At 40.4% G+C, this 20,279-nt stretch overlaps 1 protein-coding gene across 1 annotated transcript in view; it reads right to left on the bottom strand.

Annotated features, from left to right (window-relative positions):
- PRKG1 (protein kinase cGMP-dependent 1) overlaps positions 1-16,766 on the bottom strand; it is a 944,545-nt gene extending 927,779 nt beyond the window's left edge. The window contains exon 1 of the mRNA XM_065407822.1: positions 16,501-16,766. Within this exon, the coding sequence (XP_065263894.1) occupies positions 16,501-16,766 (266 nt within the window). The remainder of the gene's footprint in view (positions 1-16,500) is intronic.
- Positions 16,767-20,279: the final 3,513 nt, after the last annotated feature.

The raw sequence follows: 20,279 nt of genomic DNA, 5'->3' as shown, positions 1-20,279 counted from the left end.
CATTAATTTAATTTATTAAACAATTTAAAGCAATCTATTTTCATTTTAAAGATTGTGACGAGCTCATTCAGAGCATTCAATACTCTGTAGATTCAACATCTTACCTGAGCTGAGTTGTAACTGGTCAGCTAAGTCACATAGTATTGATTCTCTTGCAAGAATGCTGGTACAAATACTTCCATGTGCACATTCTGTGAAAATGTGCATTAGTATATATTGATAACCCAAGAAAGCAAATGCAAAAGTGGTGCAAGCATATACCAAGCCAATTCATTTAAAAATTGGAGCAAGTAGTCAGACTTTTTTTGTAGTACTAGCCCACCTTTAGTAAGGTGTTCTCTCTCATTTTGTGTCTTATGTATTCCAAATAATAATTTCCTTAGAGTAGGGACAATGTCTTTTCATTATGAAGTGCAATGAACATCTGGTGCTGTATTAGTAAATACTGTTGATAATGCAGTTGTTTTAGCAAGTTAAAGAAGAAAGGCTCCAATTTGTATGTTCAAGTGATATGTTTTTGAACTTGCATTCTTTAATTACTTTGGTTTTCTCATTTTAAATGTTTAAATATATATAATATACTATATTTGTATTGGACAATTGGCATGACTTCTCACTGAAGTCTTTCAGGCATCCAGCCTTATGGAACGCCTCAGCAGATAGAACAGATATGCTACATCAACAATGAATTTAAAAAAAAAAAAAAAATCTTTCCTCCTTATATGTCCCTCAAAACTCCTTCTTAAAAAATGGTGTTAAGGGACTTAAAAATATATATATTTCCTATTCACGTTCAAATTTAGATTAAGAGAAACGACGTTAGTCAATTCATTTGTAAATGAATGAATCAGATTGCACTGTGAAATCTAAAGGTAACTAATAGGCCCATTTACTATAAAGCCAGGCCTAATAAAAAGGAAATTATTTATTCAATTAAAAAACTATTCATTTGGCCTGGTACTATTTGATGAGCTAATTTTAGTTACAAGAAAACCCATTACACCAGCCACAAGTCTGATTTGCTTTTTTCAAAGCCTTGTTTAGAAAACTATCCTCAGAATAGGACAATAGCTGAGCTGCCTGAAATGGACATCAAAATCTGCATTGACTTGCATCCCATTCAAAATCAGTTACTTCAGCAGAATAGAAGAGTGAAAAAAATCAGTGCACAATTTTGCTCTATGGATGTAGACACATGCAAAAATGAACTTCTTTTTCCTTCTAAAGAACCAGTTTCTTAAACTACGTAGTTCATGTTCCAAGATGTACATTCTAAAAACACAGTTGCCTTTAGTAACAAAAAAACGGTTACTAACCTGCTCTGTAATTGTTCTTTGAGATGTGGGTGCAGATGAATATTCCACTCAGGTTTGTTCATGCCAAGTGCACTGCTGTTGGAGGGTTTTCCCTCCATAGCAGTACCAGTCAGGGCACTGCACACACCCTACCCCTCTCACGGTTCCTCAAGAGGCTATATAAGGGCAGTGGCACCCTGACCCCACCCTCAGTTGCTTCACCCCAGAGCAGGTGGTTTAAAATTCCAATGGAGAAGGAATGGAGGGAAGACCGTGGAACACAAGTCTGCACCCACATCTCATAGAGCAATAATTACAGAACAGGCTAGTAAGCTTTTTTCTTCTTTGAGTGTTTGCAGTTGTGTATTCCACTCAGATGACTCCCAAGCACTACTGTTTGGGGGATGGTTTCGGAGTCTACTTGAACAATGATTGCAATACAACTTTGCATCTGACCTACAGCCCATGGGGCGACAGGCAAAGTCAGTACAAAGGTCGGAAACCATTGTCAGTACTGGAAAAGCCTCTCAAGAAGTAGAGTTCTCCACCAAAGGGTCCAGTACCAGGCAATCTTCCACTGTCCGGGCCAAAGAGCATAACAGAGTTGGTGTGGGCTCCAGGGGGTACGTAGGTGCCAAAGTGACAGATGCCGAAATTGGGGATGTAGACTGTGCTGGGACGAGAGTCATACCAGTACCAGCTCTACAGGCCTATGCACCAAGGAAGGTGCTTGCGTCTTTTTGTCAGCACCAAGGCTATTGATTGTAGCAACCCTAGCCCTGAGGAGCCTGAATAGCAAGCAGTACCAGTACTATGTCCTCCTCTTGAATTAGTGGGAAGGCAGAATAAGTCCATCACTGCCACATAGGCTTGCAGGGTCATTGGTATGGAAAGAAGTAGCACCACACTATCTATAGGTACTGGAAATGACAGCTGTCTCCCAAACAGTACCAGAGTCAACAGTACAGCATTGGAATTTTCTTGCCTTGATACCAGGGAGATGCAAGTTAACGGCACAGCTCTACCCGGGCTGCCTGACTCTTGTGAACATTGTGTGACTGTTTTTGATGAAGAGGACAAATCTCTTGTTGTCTTTGAACATTCCTGATTCATTTTATGGGTCCTATTCCGAGATACTCGAGATGATGTGGATCAACCCGCTTCCCTTTTTCAGGGAAGAATCAGAGCCCAGGAGTCCATCCACTGTCACCAACAAAGTGGAAGATGGTTGAGGGCAGCCAGTCCCACTGGCTGAAGAAGGTTCCTGTGCTGATGAACGCCTCATAGCCTGTTCCAACAGGTGCTGCATCAGGCAAAGGTCTTTTGAAATCGTCATTCTCTTTTTGAAGGAACAGCAGATATTACACTTTCCCTCAAGGCAGTGTTTCCCAAACTTGGGATGCCGCTTGTGTAGGGAAAGCCCCTGGTGGGCCGGGCTGGTTTGTTTACCTGCCGCGTCCACAGGTTCGGCCAATCGCAGCTCCCACTGGCTGCGGTTTGCTGCTCCAGGCCAATGGGAGCTGCTGGAAGTGGCGCGGGCCGAGGGACATACTGGCTGCTGCTTCCAGCAGCTCCCATTGGCCTGTAGCAGCGAACCGCGGCCAGTGGGAGCCGCAATCCGCTGAACCTGCGGACACGGCAGGTAAACAAACCAGCCCGGCCCACCAGGGGCTTTCCCTACACAAGCGGCGTCCCAAGTTTGGGAAACACTGCCTTAAGGTGATCTTTGTCTACACATAGCAAGCAGCGAGCGTAGGAGTCACTGTTGGGGATCAAGACCCCACACACAGGCAACATTTGAAACCTGGAGAATGGTGCAAACCCTCCAGTGCTGAGCACCACAAATTAATATAAAAAATAACTCAACTAAGAACTACAATAAACTACAGGTACTAACTATTTATAGGGTAAGACTCAATGGCACTAGTATGTTGCAAAGAAAAACTGTAGAAGGCTCACACATGGGGAGTTCTGACTAAGCCCACTGGCAATAAGATGAACAAAGGGGGGTTGGGGTGGTGCCAACCTCATAAAGCCTCAGGAGGGGCCACAAGGGGGTTTGAGGCATGTCGTACCAACAGGTATTGCTGCAGGAAAGAAGTCTCCAACTCCAGCATACATGGCACAAATACACTGAGTAGAATACACATAGAAGAACCATGGAGTTTGCTAGGACCTCTACATCTTTTCTTCGTCATCCTTTTTAAAGGTCTTGGCCAGTTCATCAGATTAGAGAAAAAAGTGTGTCCTTGAAATAACATACAAGCAACATTATTCCAAGGTTATAGGTAAACAAATTACAGGTTTCAGAGACCAGTGCTGTACACTGTTTCATACATTTAATTTTGCTCTCAAATACACAATCACAACTCTTAATGATGCCAATGCATATTGTGCCTGTGTATCTGGGGGCAGAATTGAGCCCACTGAATAACAACAAAGGAAACCACTAAAGAACAACATCTAAAAATATATATACAATTGGAATCAGGCAAATTGCCTCTCCCTGCACCAGAAAGGGCCACTGCACCCCAACGGGAATTCATTGGGGTAGACAGCTTTAATCTGTCAGGAGCTCTATAGTAATCTCGCCAGGGGTCTATAGTAGTCCCCTCACTGAAGACTCTACTGAATCAACACACCATACTGCTGCCATGCCCAGGCCCATTCCCAAATTACCACTGTCCAATTTTGCATTGGTCAAGTGTGATCACTCCTGGTAGCAGGGAGGTTGTGGGGAGTTAGCCATCACAATCACCCTCCTAACAGGTTTTTCACCATCAGGGATCCCCCCTAGGCATTGCACCAGCAGAACTAAGATAAGGTGGCTTGGAAATATAGATTAGGTAGATGTTGGCACAGGAAGTATCAGAGGTACAAATAAATCTCAGGAATTCAAATTCTCTATTCTAGTACACAGACCACTACACCATGTCTCTCTCTGTCAATTGGATTTGAATTCAAGAGTCCCAGTGAGCAGTGAATAGTGGAAACAGCAAACTCGGTGGAAGACAGTCTTAGAATACATCATAACTGTCATACCTACATATTGTGTAAGAGTAGTCGTGGCCTGCCTATGGCTTGAAGCAGTGAATTCCACACTTCCCTCCACAACCCTGGTGTAGTATCCTTCACAAAGCCTATTTGTTCAGGTTATACAGAGGGGTGGGGAGGGGGGCGAATTTTACCCCAAAATACAAAGCCAAAATTGTGCTAATGAATCCTGCTGTTTACAAGCAATGATAACTGGTATGAAAATATATTAGCTTCTTCTGCTAAAATGGACACTTTCGGATTTGATTAAGAATTTTCTTTTCACTTTGTTTCCTTATTGCTTTCACTAGTTATTCCTTTTCTACTGTCCACCTATTTTAATTACACTCATCTACAAATTGTTTAACACAAAGGGAACAAATATGTTTAAAAAACTTCCATGAATGGAATATTAAAAAGCTAAATAATAAAATGTTGAAACAATCCTTTTTCTTTTGCAGCAACGAGGTCAACATGCATTACAACATTCTCACAGAACCCGAGCTGTGCAAGATATTTTCCAGGAGCAGCATCTAACTCCAGGTGTGACTGAATGGGTATCTTGGGAGGGATTTTTTTCCTAGATCTGTAGGTTAGGCTGCAAAGAGGGCTTGTTTTGTTATTTTATCCCTTTGTATGTAATTTTCCTTTTCTACACTTTATCACCCTGAGGAATTTATTTGTATTCATATATTATACATATTTTATACCATCTTTCCGATAATGTAGCCTAAGGCCTAAAGAAAACTACATTCTGTGTGACTTAAAAATAAAAAAAAAGTCCCACCGTAGCGGAGTAGCTTACAATGCCATATATGTCTAAATCTATGCACTGCTCTTAAAAATATAACAGTAAGTGAGAGATTAACTTTTTTCCTTTCCAAACTCCACACGGAATTTCTATTATATCCAAATGTTATTTTGAAAGGTAATATTCCCCACTTAAAGAACTTTCCTTTTTTTTTATTTTTAAAATGAGATCAAAGATTTGAGAGACAGAAACAATTTAAAATTATAGAGGTGGTTCCAGGCAATGCTATGATAAAGTTATATATAACACTTTTAGGTATTCATAACAAAACCAGGAAAATTTTCTCCAGGCTAAAGTTGCATTATACTGTAATCTCTTAACTTCAGTGAAGTCTGTTTGACTGAGGCTTAGTCTCCCCAGGGAAGCAGTGAAAGTCCTATCACTTATCTAATTTAAAAGTGGGCAGAACAAAGCATTCAGAATACACTATTGGGGACAACTCTGTATTGGCAGGGGGACAGATAGGATGATCTTTTTTGTTTCTGAGCCCAATCCTGCAAGTGTTACTCATCTGAGTAGTCCCACTGAAGTGTTGTGTTGATAAGTGGGTCTCTTGGGCCACACCAGGGATAAGATGTTAATAAAACCCTTGTTCACTGTTATAACATTAAACAGTTAAGTGTGGTCCAGAGTTTTGTGTCAAGCTATCGCTGGCTTATTTCCACTGGAACAAGCCTGATTAAATATCTTTTTAGCCTTTTACTAAAGACACAGAAAATAGAAAACAGTTAAAGCATTAAGTAAGACTTTCATTTTAATTATATCCGTTATTCCTTTTTTCTTTAGCTGTATAGTCTTGCACAGGGTAAACCTCTGTTTGATAACCTTTTAGATGGAGCTAAAATAGTATTAACTGTTTTTTGTTGTTGAAAGGAGAAAAGATTAGTTTAGATAGTCGAACTATTGTTCGAGGTCAATTCTGTTTCCTTCAATGGAAAAAAAAAAGACACAAACAAAAGGGGAGAGAAAAGAATAGCAAAGATAGAAAATGCAATTTCTATCTCTACTGCTGACTCTCACTTGCCATCTCACTTCTGGAGAAACAGACCAGTACAGTCTGATCAGCCATTCCAAGACTTAATAAAAGGCTGACAGGCGCTGGCAGAAGTAAAGGCTTTGCTTACTTGCCTTTCTGGACTGGTCACAGAGCCACAGCAGCACTACAAAGGTGGGGTTGTCTCTGCTGGCTATGCCAGACTCTTAGTAGACAGAGGCAGAAAGAGCAAGGTAGAAAGGAAGATGGGGAAGAGCAGAGTGACACATGAGGGAGAGGCTGACAGCAAGAACTTCAGGCTCACATCTCAGGTGTTGTTCAGTATTTAGCTGAAGCTGCTGATGTCATCCGATTTCCTCTCGATGGCCTGGTCCGATTAACTGACTTTCAGCAACAAGAAAACAAAACAGTTCATGGTGGCTCTTAGGAGAAGGTGGGGTTAGCAGACATGATAGTGAAGCTCACTCCTTGCAGTCCACCCATCTCACTATTCTTGTCAGTGCTCCACACATAAAAGAAAATCCAACCTCATCCCATTAAAATCAACCACACCACATTTCAGTGATTTTAAACAATAAGCTTTCCCTCTCTTTTCTGGAATCTTTCAGCTTGTGGTTATGCCAACCCCTGATTGTACCTGGAGTTCTTTTTACATAAGTGATCCAGTTAGTAACTGGATACTTGTCTGCAACTCTTGCTTACTTTTCTAAATACTTGTGAAACAAGCTGAGCTCGACTTTTGTTACCTTGGACAACTTAAAGCCCAGACTTCTGCACAACAGAATTCAACAGTACAACTTGAATGAGAAAGGATTAGTCAAGAAATATAGATTTTTCAGGATCAGGCTTAGATTCAGCCATTCTTTCCAGAATATTCATATATATTTTTAAGTTACAGTAGAATTCCTGTAACAGATTATCTTCTCTCAAGACCTGCAAAATGCTAGGGCCTCTAATGAAATAATAAAAGTAGTTGCTTCACGTACATGTCAGCTGCTTTTCAAAGGTGAGGACACTCATCACCTAGCAAGACCATGCTCTCTGCATTAGCAAAAGGGACTCTTTTTGCAGGAAGTGAGTCAAAAGTAGAGTTATGCTTCTGTATTTATTATTGAAATAAAACTGCAAATGAGTGATTTAACATTTAGATGTAGCAGCTGCATGCACACAGCAGTTAGTTTGCATCAAAAATTTCATAAGGGCTTTTTAGCATGCTGTGTTACTTTCTATGAAATGATCTGTGGAATAAAGGCTCCTTAAAATATATTGACATAATAAAGCCTAATGATTCTAATGAAGCCATTGTGATCTTTTGTGTTACTCAACCATGGACTAAGTATTTAAGTATGCCCTGTCACAACACACTGAAGCCAGATGGTATCATATCCGTAATCGGTGGGATGACTAACATGGAGATTTTCTTTTTAATCTATACCTTTAAAACAATTATACTCTTCCTGAATATGTTGTGGTGGCTAACCTAGACAGACAAAGAAGATATTCTTTGGTTATCTATCTTGTTGACTATTAACCACCTGTAACTGTTTCCTGCATATTGTAGTTACCTTGGAGCATAATGAGGGTTGGCCTATTGCGACACACCCCAAAGCACCTTGGACAGAGTCTCAGACGTAAAGATCATAAAATATTTAACAAAGCCTTTACAACCTCAAAAGATGCTGCAGTAATTATACTGAAAATGGAGTTCCATATACATTTATAGTAATCTTTACACAATTCTGATTTTAATAAAGATTTAAAGCCAAATGGAAATAGCAAACACACCAACAAATCATTCAAGACAGCTTAATAACTTTAACATGACCAAAAAAAAAAAATCAAGAACATACTGTTTTAGGGCAGCCACTCCATCTCTATCAGCAAGTGATCCAGAGTCCAAGAAATATTATGCATAACACAGTGAAAGCCTTAGATCTGAATTCCCTTCCTTTCATTAAAGATTTAAGCTTAGCATAATTCAAGTTTTGCTTTATATATGTATTAATACACTGTACTAAGTCTCCATCAAGGGTATAAAACACACAAGCCATGGCACCAGAATTATTACTTTATTTCCAGCCTCTTGGCTGTTCTCATGAGTAGATATACAGGTAGAGCTGAATTACATAGGTTTCATACAAGAAGGCTGAATGCTATTTTCCAATGGTGCAGTGAATTAGACATGATCTCATATTAACTCATCCTCTATCTACCTCAGCTATGGGGAATGGGTTCTTTCTACCTTAACAGAAGATGCAAAAAAAATCATAGGACTAGATGCTGATGCAAATGCATAAGGAAGTAAAACATGTCTTTAAGAAGGCTTCTGAGGCCTTGGATCCAGGCACATAGGAATAAGCGATGTTATTCACCTGTTTACTCCTTACCAGAGCAAGTGGGATGGAGGGGAGCAGGGAATGGACAAAATCTTGGCTACATCCCCACTCCCTGCCTATAGTATCCAAGCCAGCATGAGCAGTCGTAATTTATGGCTAGTAATAAAGGCCAGTGGGTAACTAGCTTCTGGGAGCAAGAGGAATTTGACTCAGTGGTGTGTTTCTCTGAGTCACAATATTTCCTGGGACTACCCCTAGAGTGGTGCAATTTATGCACCACCACTGCATGCTCAGGGCTGTACCTAAAGTCAGATTCTAGACCTTAAATTATATTTATTTGATTAAATATTGCAAGAAAAATTATTAGACATTTGTTTATTCCAAATGTTATTGATATGGAGTTATGGGGAATTCATCAACAATGATCCCTGAGATCATGTTTGAAGAGCCAAATCCTAGCATTATACTGGATGCATCATACGGGTTTATGTTGAAACCTAGCAGTATTGAAAAGAGATAAGTTGTACATTGTTCTCTTTACACATTCTTTTCCTATAGTTTGACATATTAGACAATGTCAAAGACATAAAAATTAAGACTTGGTATGGTTTATTGATTCTGGAAAGCTGAACTATGTCTGCTTATCAGGAGAACAAGTAGTTGCACAAAGAATAAAAATGGAATTTTGACTGAACCAAAATACACCCCAAAATTGTGTGTTAAACATTAAGTCCCACTGCCATCTTGTGGCAAACACTATAACTCTTCTTTCTGAACTTAAAAGCAAAAACACCTTTGAATGGTTTGGTGTAAACTCCTTGCACCAAAATTACAATGGACAAATCATTTCCATTTTGCTACTTTGTTGTGGTAACAGTAAAATAAGGTTTACGAAAATCACAATAAGCACCTATCTGCATCTTTAGGCACCAAAACACGTTTAAAATTTGGCAGTGCTTTGTACATGAGAAGTGCTCAGTGCCCAAGAGTTTTGGTTAACAACCAGGAATACTATACTATCTCTCTCAGACATTACTGACATGCCCATAGTACCTAGTTACTAGATATATAGCTGTTACTAAGCTGCAGAAGAAATAATTTAGGGGATTTTTTTTCCATTTTAGGTTCAGATAAACAGCAAATAGATGACAGATCTTTTAGACTTCATCTAGTAGTTTGTATCTATATATGTAAGTATTTAAACACACCCATGGTATGTGAATATTAAAACAAATCACAAATATAGAAGATTACATGCTATTACCGTTGGAGTGGTGTTAATGATTTTTTCCTACCACACCAGTTTTTCCCCCCAGTCGACAAAATGCTAGGTATATTTCAATCTCAGAAGGCAGCATGACCCCTTCCTCAAAAGTTTTCTGTGAGATTTATAAACAAGCACATTTATTTCTTCAACATAATTACTTACACACACAACCCTTCCAAAATTAGAAAGAATTGCCATTTTTAGAAGACCACACACACACGCACAGAAAGCTACCTGACATCATGGATAGGATGACTATCTGTAAAGTTTGTAAGGTTTTTGTTTATACCAGAATATTCACAAATCTATAGAAGTGTACACAAGAATGCTTTTCTTTTCTCATTATAACTAAATTATATTATTCAATAAAGATATTAGTTTGGAGTGATATAGTTTAAGAGTCTTTTCAGGATGTTTGCATATAACACTAATTCTGTTATGTGAAGACAAATTACTCCTTAATAGTGACCTTAAAAAAAAAAAAACAGTCATTGTCTTATAGGTGCAAATCTTGAATGCACAATATGATTAAGGCAAAAAAGAAAAGTACTTGCATATAAAAAAGGGAAAATATTCATGTATTTCTATTTTCATACAAATTTCTTCAGATCATAGTGAATCTTTAAAATGCTGACCCATTAAATTGTGAATGAAATAGAACAAAATATTAAAATAATATTAACGTTCTGCCAAATACATTTCATATCTACAATCTACTCTGTTTTATGCTCTCAGTAAGATAATTGATTTTCAAAATTTCTATCATGTTTATTTAATGTTGTTTAGTAGGAGGATTTCAGATTCATTTGTATATATTACAATAATACTTGCTATAAAAATATACAGTAATTAATTATCAATGTTCTTTTGACAAGCAAAGGGATATAAAGCCCACTAGTATCTATCGGAAGGCTCCCATTGACATCAGTGGATCAGGCGCTAATGGGTTAAATTAAGAACAACTCAAAACTTAAGGATAGACTGATGTCAATATTGGTCTAAATTAGGGTTGTCAAGCGATTAAAAAAAATAATCAGGATTAAACACGATTAATTGCACTGTTAAACAATAATAGAATACCATTTATTTGAATATTTTGGGATGTTTTCTACATTTTCAAATATATTTATTTCAATTACAACACAGAATACAAAGTGTACAGTGCTCATTTTATATTTATTTTTGATTACAAGTATTTGCACTGTAGAAAAACAAAAGAAATAGTATTTTTCAATTCACCTAATACAAGTACTGTAGTGCAATCTGTTTATCATGAAAGCGGAATTTACAAATGTAGTGTTGTAATTGAAATCAATATATTTGAAAATTTAGAAAAACATCCAAAATATTTAATACATTTCAATTGGTATTCTATTGTTTAACAGTGCAGTTAAAACTGTGATTAATCGCAAATAATTTTTTTAATTAATCCCGTGAGTTAACTGCGATTAATCAATAGCCCCAGTCTAAATATTTTATTGGCTTCTATTATATGGAAGTTGTCTCCAGATTTAGAAATGAGCCTCATCCTGTACTCTCCAAATCAATTTCAGCTCTGTATGTATGTATGTATGTATGTATGTATCATATCCTGGAGTCCCAAGGTGATTAATGGAGATACTGAACTATTGGCGATTTTAGGTGAAAAGTCAGAGAATCATGGAGATACCTAGAGAAAAATGGTACCACATCTACCTGGCAACTACTATCTAGAAACTAACTTTTAACCCTAGTAAAATATTGGAACAAAAATTCATGCAATTATTAAACATGTAGGAACATAATTACTAAGTATCGTGTTTATAAGCATAATTCCACACAAACAAGATCTCATTTTTGGTAAACTGCAAGGTTTAGGCTTAATGGACAAACAAAACACGGTAGTCAGAGACTTGCAATGTTCCTAGACTTCAGCAAAACATTTTAACATTTTGATACATTGTATATTTGAAAGATTGGATTTGATATAACCCATGCCTGCTGAAAACCCATGAACAAAAATATTATTAGGAATGATACACTAATGTTCAGTGTATTAATCTGGGGTTAAATGGAGGAGAAGGAGGTTGGTCAGTGAATGCTGCAAGGATCATTATTGAGCCCAGTTTTGCTTAACTTAATTAATTATATGGGACAAGAACCTTAAACTCTCAGATACTAAATTGAAAAGTGTTGCAACCACCAGTAAGGACACAGTAAGGGCATAGGAATCATACAATTATTAACAATGGAAAAATTCTGCAGAATATATTACAAAGTTAGAAATATGTTCAAGAAATAGGTGTCTGATCCTGTGAGATATTGAGCACCTGCAACTCCTACAGGAGACAGAAGCATCTCCCAGGAACAAAACCAAAATGAGATTCACTTTGGAAACATATAAACAAATACATGTGATAAAAACAGTCTGAAACAAATAATTAATGTGAGGGCGATATTTGGAAAGTAGAAATGCTGAAAGAGACCAGGGTGATAAAGGATGTGAACTTGGAGTATGATGCAACAATATAAAAAGTAATTGCGATTTTTGGAATGCACATGCAGAGGCATCATTGAACAAGAAAATCATCTCTCCCCCTATGGCCTGGAAGAATGCACCTAGAACCTGTATCCCTTTTTGAGCACCTCAGTGGCAGAAAGATGTCAACAAACTGGAGAGAATTTTAAGAGGAGAAACAAAAATTGTTAAGGATGTGAAAGTATTAACTCATTAACTGGCATTTTGCTGGCGGAAGAGAAAGAAGTTTCCCCACTGCAGCATTGCCTAAAGGCCTCAATCAGATTGGGCCCAATTGTGCTAGGCACTGTGTAAACACAACAAATGACAATCCCTGTCCCAAATTGCTCACAGTTTAAAAGACAAAAAAGTAAAAGATGGATGGAACAAAAATCGGGGACAAAGCAACAAATATAATAGGATGTGTGACCCCTAGCCAGTCCCTAGTAGTGATCACAGCTTGTCACCTCTCTGGCTGTTATCAGGTTGTAGTTTTCATATGTATTACAAGACCAGAGAGGAGAAGGTTACAGTAGTTAAGGCATGAGATGATCAGAGCTTGGACAAGAGTTTTGGCAACATGGGGAGACAGTGGAAGTTGAATCTTGGAATTACTTGGAGTATTACACAGGAAGAAATGACAAGATTTCAATATGGTCTGGATGCATGGGTCAAAGGAGAAGGCCAAGCCAAAGATGACAGGTCTGAGCCACAGGGAGAATGGTGTTGTTCACCATTACAGGGAAAAGCACAGGGGAGGAGAGGGATGTAGGGGGAAAGATCAGGAGCTTGGTTTTGGCCATGTTAAGTTATATTTTATAAGTGTGTCCAATGCAGAGCAGTTTTCTGAAGTGACAACCAAAATAGCCTATGATCCAAGCTGATTTCTTTATGGATAATTTGGCCAAAATAAAAAAATTTCAGGTCTCCGATTTTTGCAGCTCACATATTGCAGATGCCTGGCTATAGCTTCTATTGAAGAAAACGTATTTAGTTTCAGAAACAGCACTTGTGAAAGAGAGAAGATGAGTTTGTTTTAATTTGAAGAAAATGGTTCATTTCCAATGCCGATCTTAGCTTTTATTTTTAATTGTTTTAATGGACAGCTGTCTCATCCACAGAATATCAGGTCGGGGGCAATTCATAGTATAGATTCAGATAATGCTGTACATTTCAGTAGTCTGTTTGATCGATACTATGAATTTTGAAATGTCCACAGTCCTTATTCAATCAGTAGGATTTTTATATTTTCTCAGTGTTATTATTTGCTTGACATATGCTAAGAGCCCAGATCTCTTTTTCTCCCTGTTCTCACTGATGACATATGCATTTTGCAAAGATTATTTATGGAGGTCTTAATTTTATACACTCCACTAATGCAAGTAAATCTGAATAATGTATCACAAGGCATTTGAGTAGTGATTATAGTTTGTAGTTAGAGAAGTTTGTTTGAATTTTGTAGCAATAAATATTTCAAAATCTATGTTTCTATGATTGTGTTAAAATATTATGAACACAATTTCAGTAACGATAATATTCACATACATCGTTTTTATTGTGTAATGTTCAGGTTCTAAATAGGAACAAAACATTCATAGTACATTTATTCTGCTGTTGATGAGAAATCTCCAAGTGGTCCAGCAATTAAAAAGAAGACCTTAAAGAGGATACTATAACTTTACAGCTGTCACTGGGCACATTGCTTGAGGCTATGTTATTGTAGGCTCAATCATTCTATAAAACTCTCTCTTTCAGCTCCAATAAACCTATCAAGATTACTTCAACTTTTAGCAAGGGAACCCAGAACAGAACCAACATTTAAAAAGTAAAGCAGTTAAAGTGGAATGTCAGAAATTTGAAGGGCACACCCTTATTTCTGAATAAAATATTGGATCTGAATGAGCCAATCAGCCATACTTTTCTGACAAAGAAAAAAGGTATTGTTTGATATTCCTATTAACCACATACTGCTCCTTTAAATGTTCTGATGCACCCCCCACCCCAAATTCCAACCACTGCTATGTTCATATATTATACTTGTCATAACTCTTTACACTACAGTGAGTCAGCCTGCTGAAAATAAACTTTATGGGTTCCATTCTAAAGCATGGGCCCAAATACTGAGTAGAAAAAAGTTTACCCTCTGTCCTAGTGTAAACCAGAAAGAGGAGGAAGTGGGGACATACTTGCAAAGTATATTGCAAGAAAAATATGTGCTTTGACACATCTAATAGAATGAATAATCTGTCTGCAGCTAGAGGATCCCTCCACATAGGAGCTTTTCTCGACTTTGGACACAGCAGGAGGGGAGGTGGGGGGGTGGCTGCCACTTCCATACCAGATCTCTTTTTAAAGGCTTTTCCAGTGGGAATGTCACACACTTGACAATTATCACTTGGAATGCCATACTGCAAGCCCAAATGAATTTTAATTGGAGACCCACAGTGCCCTCTTTCAAGCCCTGGTGGAACCCCCTCCAGCCTGAAAAGCAGGACTGTCAGCCTGAGAGGAATTTAAAAATAAACCCAGTCGTCAAGTAGCAATTAAAAAGCCGTGGTGAAATGTAGCAAAGGAACCATTGAATGGGGAAAAAAATCAGGCTTAAACCCAAATCAATCTTTGGGGAACTGAGTTTCTTAAAGAGGCAGACAGGCAGAAGTCTGGATCTGCTAGAAAGGAGGGGAGTAAGTCACCCAAACCAGCTGAGAAATAGTCAAGGGAATCACATCAAACAAACACACACAGAGGCAGCAGTTGACGCTGTGACGAAGCCAACTTTTAATCACACCCTTCTGGCTCTTTCAAATGGGCTGTGTCTGTAGCCCAGGCTCACAGACGTTTCTCACACAGGCCCGCTGGGGAACTGGGCTGCTCTCACACTAACAATTCTCCACTGTTCCCGGGCCACCTCCGCGCGAGCTGCGCTCCGGACTCAGCGCCGCGCTTCTCCCGGGGAGGCGGGGAGCGCGGCGCGCAGACAAGGGACTCGTAGGGGACGGGGAAGGAGAACCGATCCTCTAGGGCAGCCGGGGGCCCTATAACGCCTCTGCCCCTGCGGCTGTAGGCGGGGAAGACTCAAAGTTTCCAGCCCCGGACGGAGGAGAGGAGCGGACATTTCTGCCAGCTTGGCCGCTGCCCTCTCCCCTCAGCTTCCATCGCCATGGAGACGGCAGGGCAGGGCCCCACTTCGCCAGCACCCTCCGGGGCCCAAAGCAGAGGCGGGCCCCGGGCGGGCTCTGGGGGGGGGGGTGACCCTTGATGCAGCCGAGGCGCACCGCCAAGCAACTTGTCACGAGCCTATTGACCCCCCCCCCCCCCCCCGCCGGTTCCCGGCAGCGTGACTGCACCGCTGCTCCCTCACCCGCTCCCCTCGGGACAGAGCGGGCGGGGGGGGGGGGGGGCGCTCGGGTTAATGGGATATTCAATATCCTGCAGTGTGCACTGCGCGCTCTGCACTTCCCGCGCCTAAAAGCCCCTAATGCGCTCTGGACTTCCGCTGGCTGCTGCCACAGGGGCTTTCATGCAGGAGCCGATCGATGGGGCTTCTCCGGTGTCCGGGAGTCTTGCAGCAGCAGCCGCCAGGCAGGAGGGGGCCGGGAGCCGGGTTTTGCCTCTCAGCTGCTCCCTCCCCCTCCACTTTCGGCTATCACTGTCTCCAGTCCTGACCCCCCTCCCCCGCCGCCGCGCACACCCGACCCCCCCTTCCCCCTCCCCCATTTGGTTGAGGGAGCAAGTTGTGGGGTCCGTCCAGCAGAGCTCGGGCAGCGGGGCCAAGGGAGGTTACTGAGCATGCGCACAGCGCTCAGGCCGGCTCAACAACAGCCGGGAGCACACGCTGATGGGGAGCGGGCTGTGACCCTGCCCATCCCGGGACGAGCTGACCTGGGGCGGCCCGCAGCAGGAAGGCTGGAGAGGAGGGAGAGGGGGCAGAGAAGGCGGCTCGCCCGAGCCTGGGAGCTGGGGAGGGTTGGAGTCAGCCCATGATTTATGCAAGAGCCCAAAGAGAAACTTTGTGAGGCTTCCCTGCTCCGGCTGCCCCGCTCGGGGGTGTGACCCTTCCTCGGCCTGACAGCAGCACGGGACGGGCAGAAACAGCTACCATTTGCCACCTGGTCCCCTTAACCGGAGGAGCGCGGAGCTCCGAGGAGACAGGATCTGTGCCCACCCCTCCCGCAACCATCCCCCAGGGGCTGCAGGCGTCTAACGCAAGGCTGGCGACGACCTGGGGTAGAGGGGGTCTGCCCATGTCCCCAGCGGCTGGTCCTACCTTTCCGATTTGGTGAATTTCCTAAATGCCTGTCTGAGGTCGTGGAAAGACCTGTAGGTCTGGGGTTCCGCGGAGATGCCCTGTGCCCGGGTGGTGCGGGGTCCGATATGGGTGGTAGGTACTGGCAGCACTGATTGGCATTTGTGCAGTTTTCTTTTCAGTTCCTGGATCTCCTCTTCCTTCTCTGACAGTCGCTTCTCCAACTCTTTAATTCTCTCTTCCTTCAGCTGCAAAATCTTGGCAAAGTCCCCTTCCAGCTCGCTCATTTTCCAACCTTTGCTAACTTTGTTAGCCCGCAGCAGCAGAGAAGGCGAGCGCTGAGTGAATGAAGCTTCTAAATAAGTGAGCAAGGAGATCTGCTGCCACTAATGGGTGGTGAACAGCTTTCTTCGATCCACTTACTGCTGAATGGGCTGTAAACGGAGGCAGAGAAATCTGAAATCAGTGGAGAGGAGATGCTGAGTGCTAATCCGAACCCTCTGCTGGGAATAGGTGATTATCTTTCATTGAGAAACCAATTAGCGCTGTCCTTCCTCCCTTGATATCCGCCAGATTCACTCTAGGAGAGAGAGGGGGGAAAGCACACACAGTACACTGAGCTCCTAAACTGCGTTTGATCAGAACCGCAGCTCTCCCTCCATCATACAATAATCACTGTCCGACACTAAGTGGTACAAAAGAAGTGGGTGGGGGGCTTTGTGCCACTCTGCAAGACTTGATCCTTGAAATAGCAACAATTACCATGTGATCTAGAGGGTGACGCAGCTCCCTGTAACTGGATCCTAAGACTTTGGATTAAAAAAAAAAGAGCACTTCATAAATATTAAAGCGTCTTCAGCTAATAACCTACATGAATCCATTCTTTCTCTCTCTCTCTCCACCCCCCACCCTCTCATCTCTTGCCACTGCTCATCTAGGTTGCATGACAAGGCGTCTGTGGTCCAGTTTGTTGTATAAGAAGAGTGTGGATAAGATCACTTGTAATTAGATTTCGACACAAGAATCAGGACTTTTCCCACAATAAAGCTTCAATATTTTTACTAAATCGTTAAGTGGGGCTATGTCAATACTGTTTTATGTTCGTGAACTGAAAGGTGACTGAAACTCTGAGTAGCTGTTGATGGCAAAGGACACCTAAAAATCTATGGGCTTGGTTGTGTTGTCTGTCGTTTGAGTCTTTAAGTACATAGAAGCTCAGAGTGCAGAATTATTCTTCTGTTTTAAATCTGATGACCCTCTAGACCCTCCACCACTCATACTCTACCAATTTATATGAGGAGCATTGATATGGCACCATTTCCACTGTACTTTAAAAAACGCATTTGTTTGATAGTAGATACTAGTTATCTCCTGGAAAAGAGGACATATGGGGCATCAGAAGTGCTATTCTGAATCTTCAAAAAACACCTTACAAAATCCAATTGCTGGTTGATTAAAGCAGCTTAGTTTTACATTATCATAACCCCACTAACGTAATTATATGGAAGGAATGTAGTTTTAAAACCAAGCACCTTACGCACCCATGACACTAAATAAATTATAGCAACTTTTATTCTAAAAAATGCCTCTGCTGATACTACAGTTTACTATTAGCACAGCCTCTTATCAAATTACATTTTTGCATCCCATCTGAAGTGCATGTTCAGTATTTCTTTATTATAGTACTAAATGTTCAACAATTCACACTCTCACTTATAAATTATAAGGCTCTAACACCAGAGTACACTTCCAAGTACTTGCTTGTTACTCTTGTTGTAACAATGCCTCTTTATAATATTAAAAAATAATTCCTATTCACCAAATGGTGGTAGAAAGAGCTTTCACTGCCTCTGAAAGTTAGAATTTTCATCCAATAAAAATCTAAAATGTGTAGCAAGTTGATTGAAAAACAAAATAAAAAGTGTCATACAAGTTAATACGCCTCTACATGGTGCAGTTTTCCGGATGTGGGCCTTGGTGATTCACAGCACATGGAAATGCATTCTAAATTCTTACCTACTCTTCTTATTACTCCTTCGTACGCCCTAGGCCAGATCTGGTTCTCACATTATTAGGGGTCAGTGGGATTTCCTAGGATTTACACTAGTGTAAATGAGATCAGAATCTGATCTATTACAGGTACAATAGGTGATGTCAATGGAACATTTCTATATGATACCAAACAGTGATGCCTGGTATCAGGGTGAAATCCTGGTCCCACTGAAGTCAAATGAGACTTTTGCCCTTGACCTAAACTGGGCCAGGATATCACCCTTATGATACTTATAAGGAATAGACTACCACACATGATTTTTATAGAAGCTTAAAAAAAAAAAAAGACACCATTCAACTTGACTATCACATTTCTATCTGAAAATTGTGTTACAGTAAGCCCCTCAGACTCAATATCCCCATGGCTTAAAGAGATAAAAGGAAAAATATATTTCTCTCTTTTTAGTTTCTTATCTTTGTGCATTTGACAGCAGTATGGGCATTGTCAGGTTCACAGTTTCCTGAAGGGTGCTTCAAGCTGGAAGGTCCTTTCCTAGTAACAATAACAGCAAGTATGAAACTCAAAGTCAAAAGACTGCAAGCTTCGGGCATCTGTGTGCATGAAAAGAAAGGAGAAAGAGTGGGTCTGACCATGTCTGGTGTCATGCTCTCAGGTCCCTGCAAAAGATCCTTCTAAATGTGAACACAGGAGGGGGGGAAGGAGCGGGGAAGTATTTCCTTTTCTTGAAAGAACACTTTCAAAAAGGAAGCTATATCATTTTTTAAGTCAAGTTGCCACCTCCATTTAACTTTCTAAGTGATTTTTAAAAAAAATTCTCTTGGAAAATTACTTCTGCTGTCTTGCCCCAATGAAGTCTCTCTCTAATGAAATAAAAGTATTTAAACGGTTTGAAAAATCCTCAGCTACAGAATTTGTGGACACCACCTTTATTTATTTAAAAAGCAGTCAGATGGAGGAAATACGTTTAATAAGGGAGTTCTTCAAAGAGTCTTATTTCAACACGTGTGAATTAGAAATATGAAAAACACCGTAAATCAGTGGCAGATAGCTGAAACTTCGTTTTGTTGCACACTTCTCATTAAAAGGAAAACATCGCCATCTTGTGTGCAAAAATGACATTGTAGCACAAAGGCAACACATTTTTTTAAGTCTATAAATCACATCATTCAAGACTGAAACAACAAAGCAGATGCAAAGTTCAGCTATGCTCTGATCTCAAATAGCTCATTTACCAATTTGTTTTATGCTACATGGTCCTGACTACTGCTTCCAGGGTCAGTGCCAGAACACTTTCGCGGAATGATGGAAAGACACTTACAGATCTCAAGTGCTATGATTGCTATCCATACACTCGTTGAAAAGCCTAAAATAAAGAAAAACAACATTTTAAATGCTTTAAAAGCAGTCCAGTTCTGTAGTACTTACATGGAATTTAGGATCAGGTGTATAGAAATGGAGAATTCAATACAATTTAGTATTGCAAGAAGCCTTATTTTCCCACTTCTGAATTTTTATTAAACATTTTCCCCCTTAAACTCTTGTTTTTTGTGAAAAAATGATAAAAGCATGTATTTTTAAATGGAAATCTGTGCCACTCAGATCTTGTTTGATTCTTCTCCAACTTGTGGAGCTTCCAGGAAAATAAAACAGAAATACAAAAGCAGTAAGTAATCTAAGAATTCAGATTTTGCCAAAATCAAATGAAGTATGAGTCTTAATTATTTAGTTCTTTTCAAAACCTGTTATTAATATTGCAGTAGCACCTGAAGGTCCCAATCTTCCAATG

This window comes from Emys orbicularis, chromosome 7, assembly GCF_028017835.1.
Source record: "Emys orbicularis isolate rEmyOrb1 chromosome 7, rEmyOrb1.hap1, whole genome shotgun sequence".
NCBI classification, from domain to species: domain Eukaryota; kingdom Metazoa; phylum Chordata; order Testudines; family Emydidae; genus Emys; species Emys orbicularis.
Note: the sequence above shows the minus strand (reverse complement) of the source record. Positions and strands in the feature narration are given on the sequence as shown.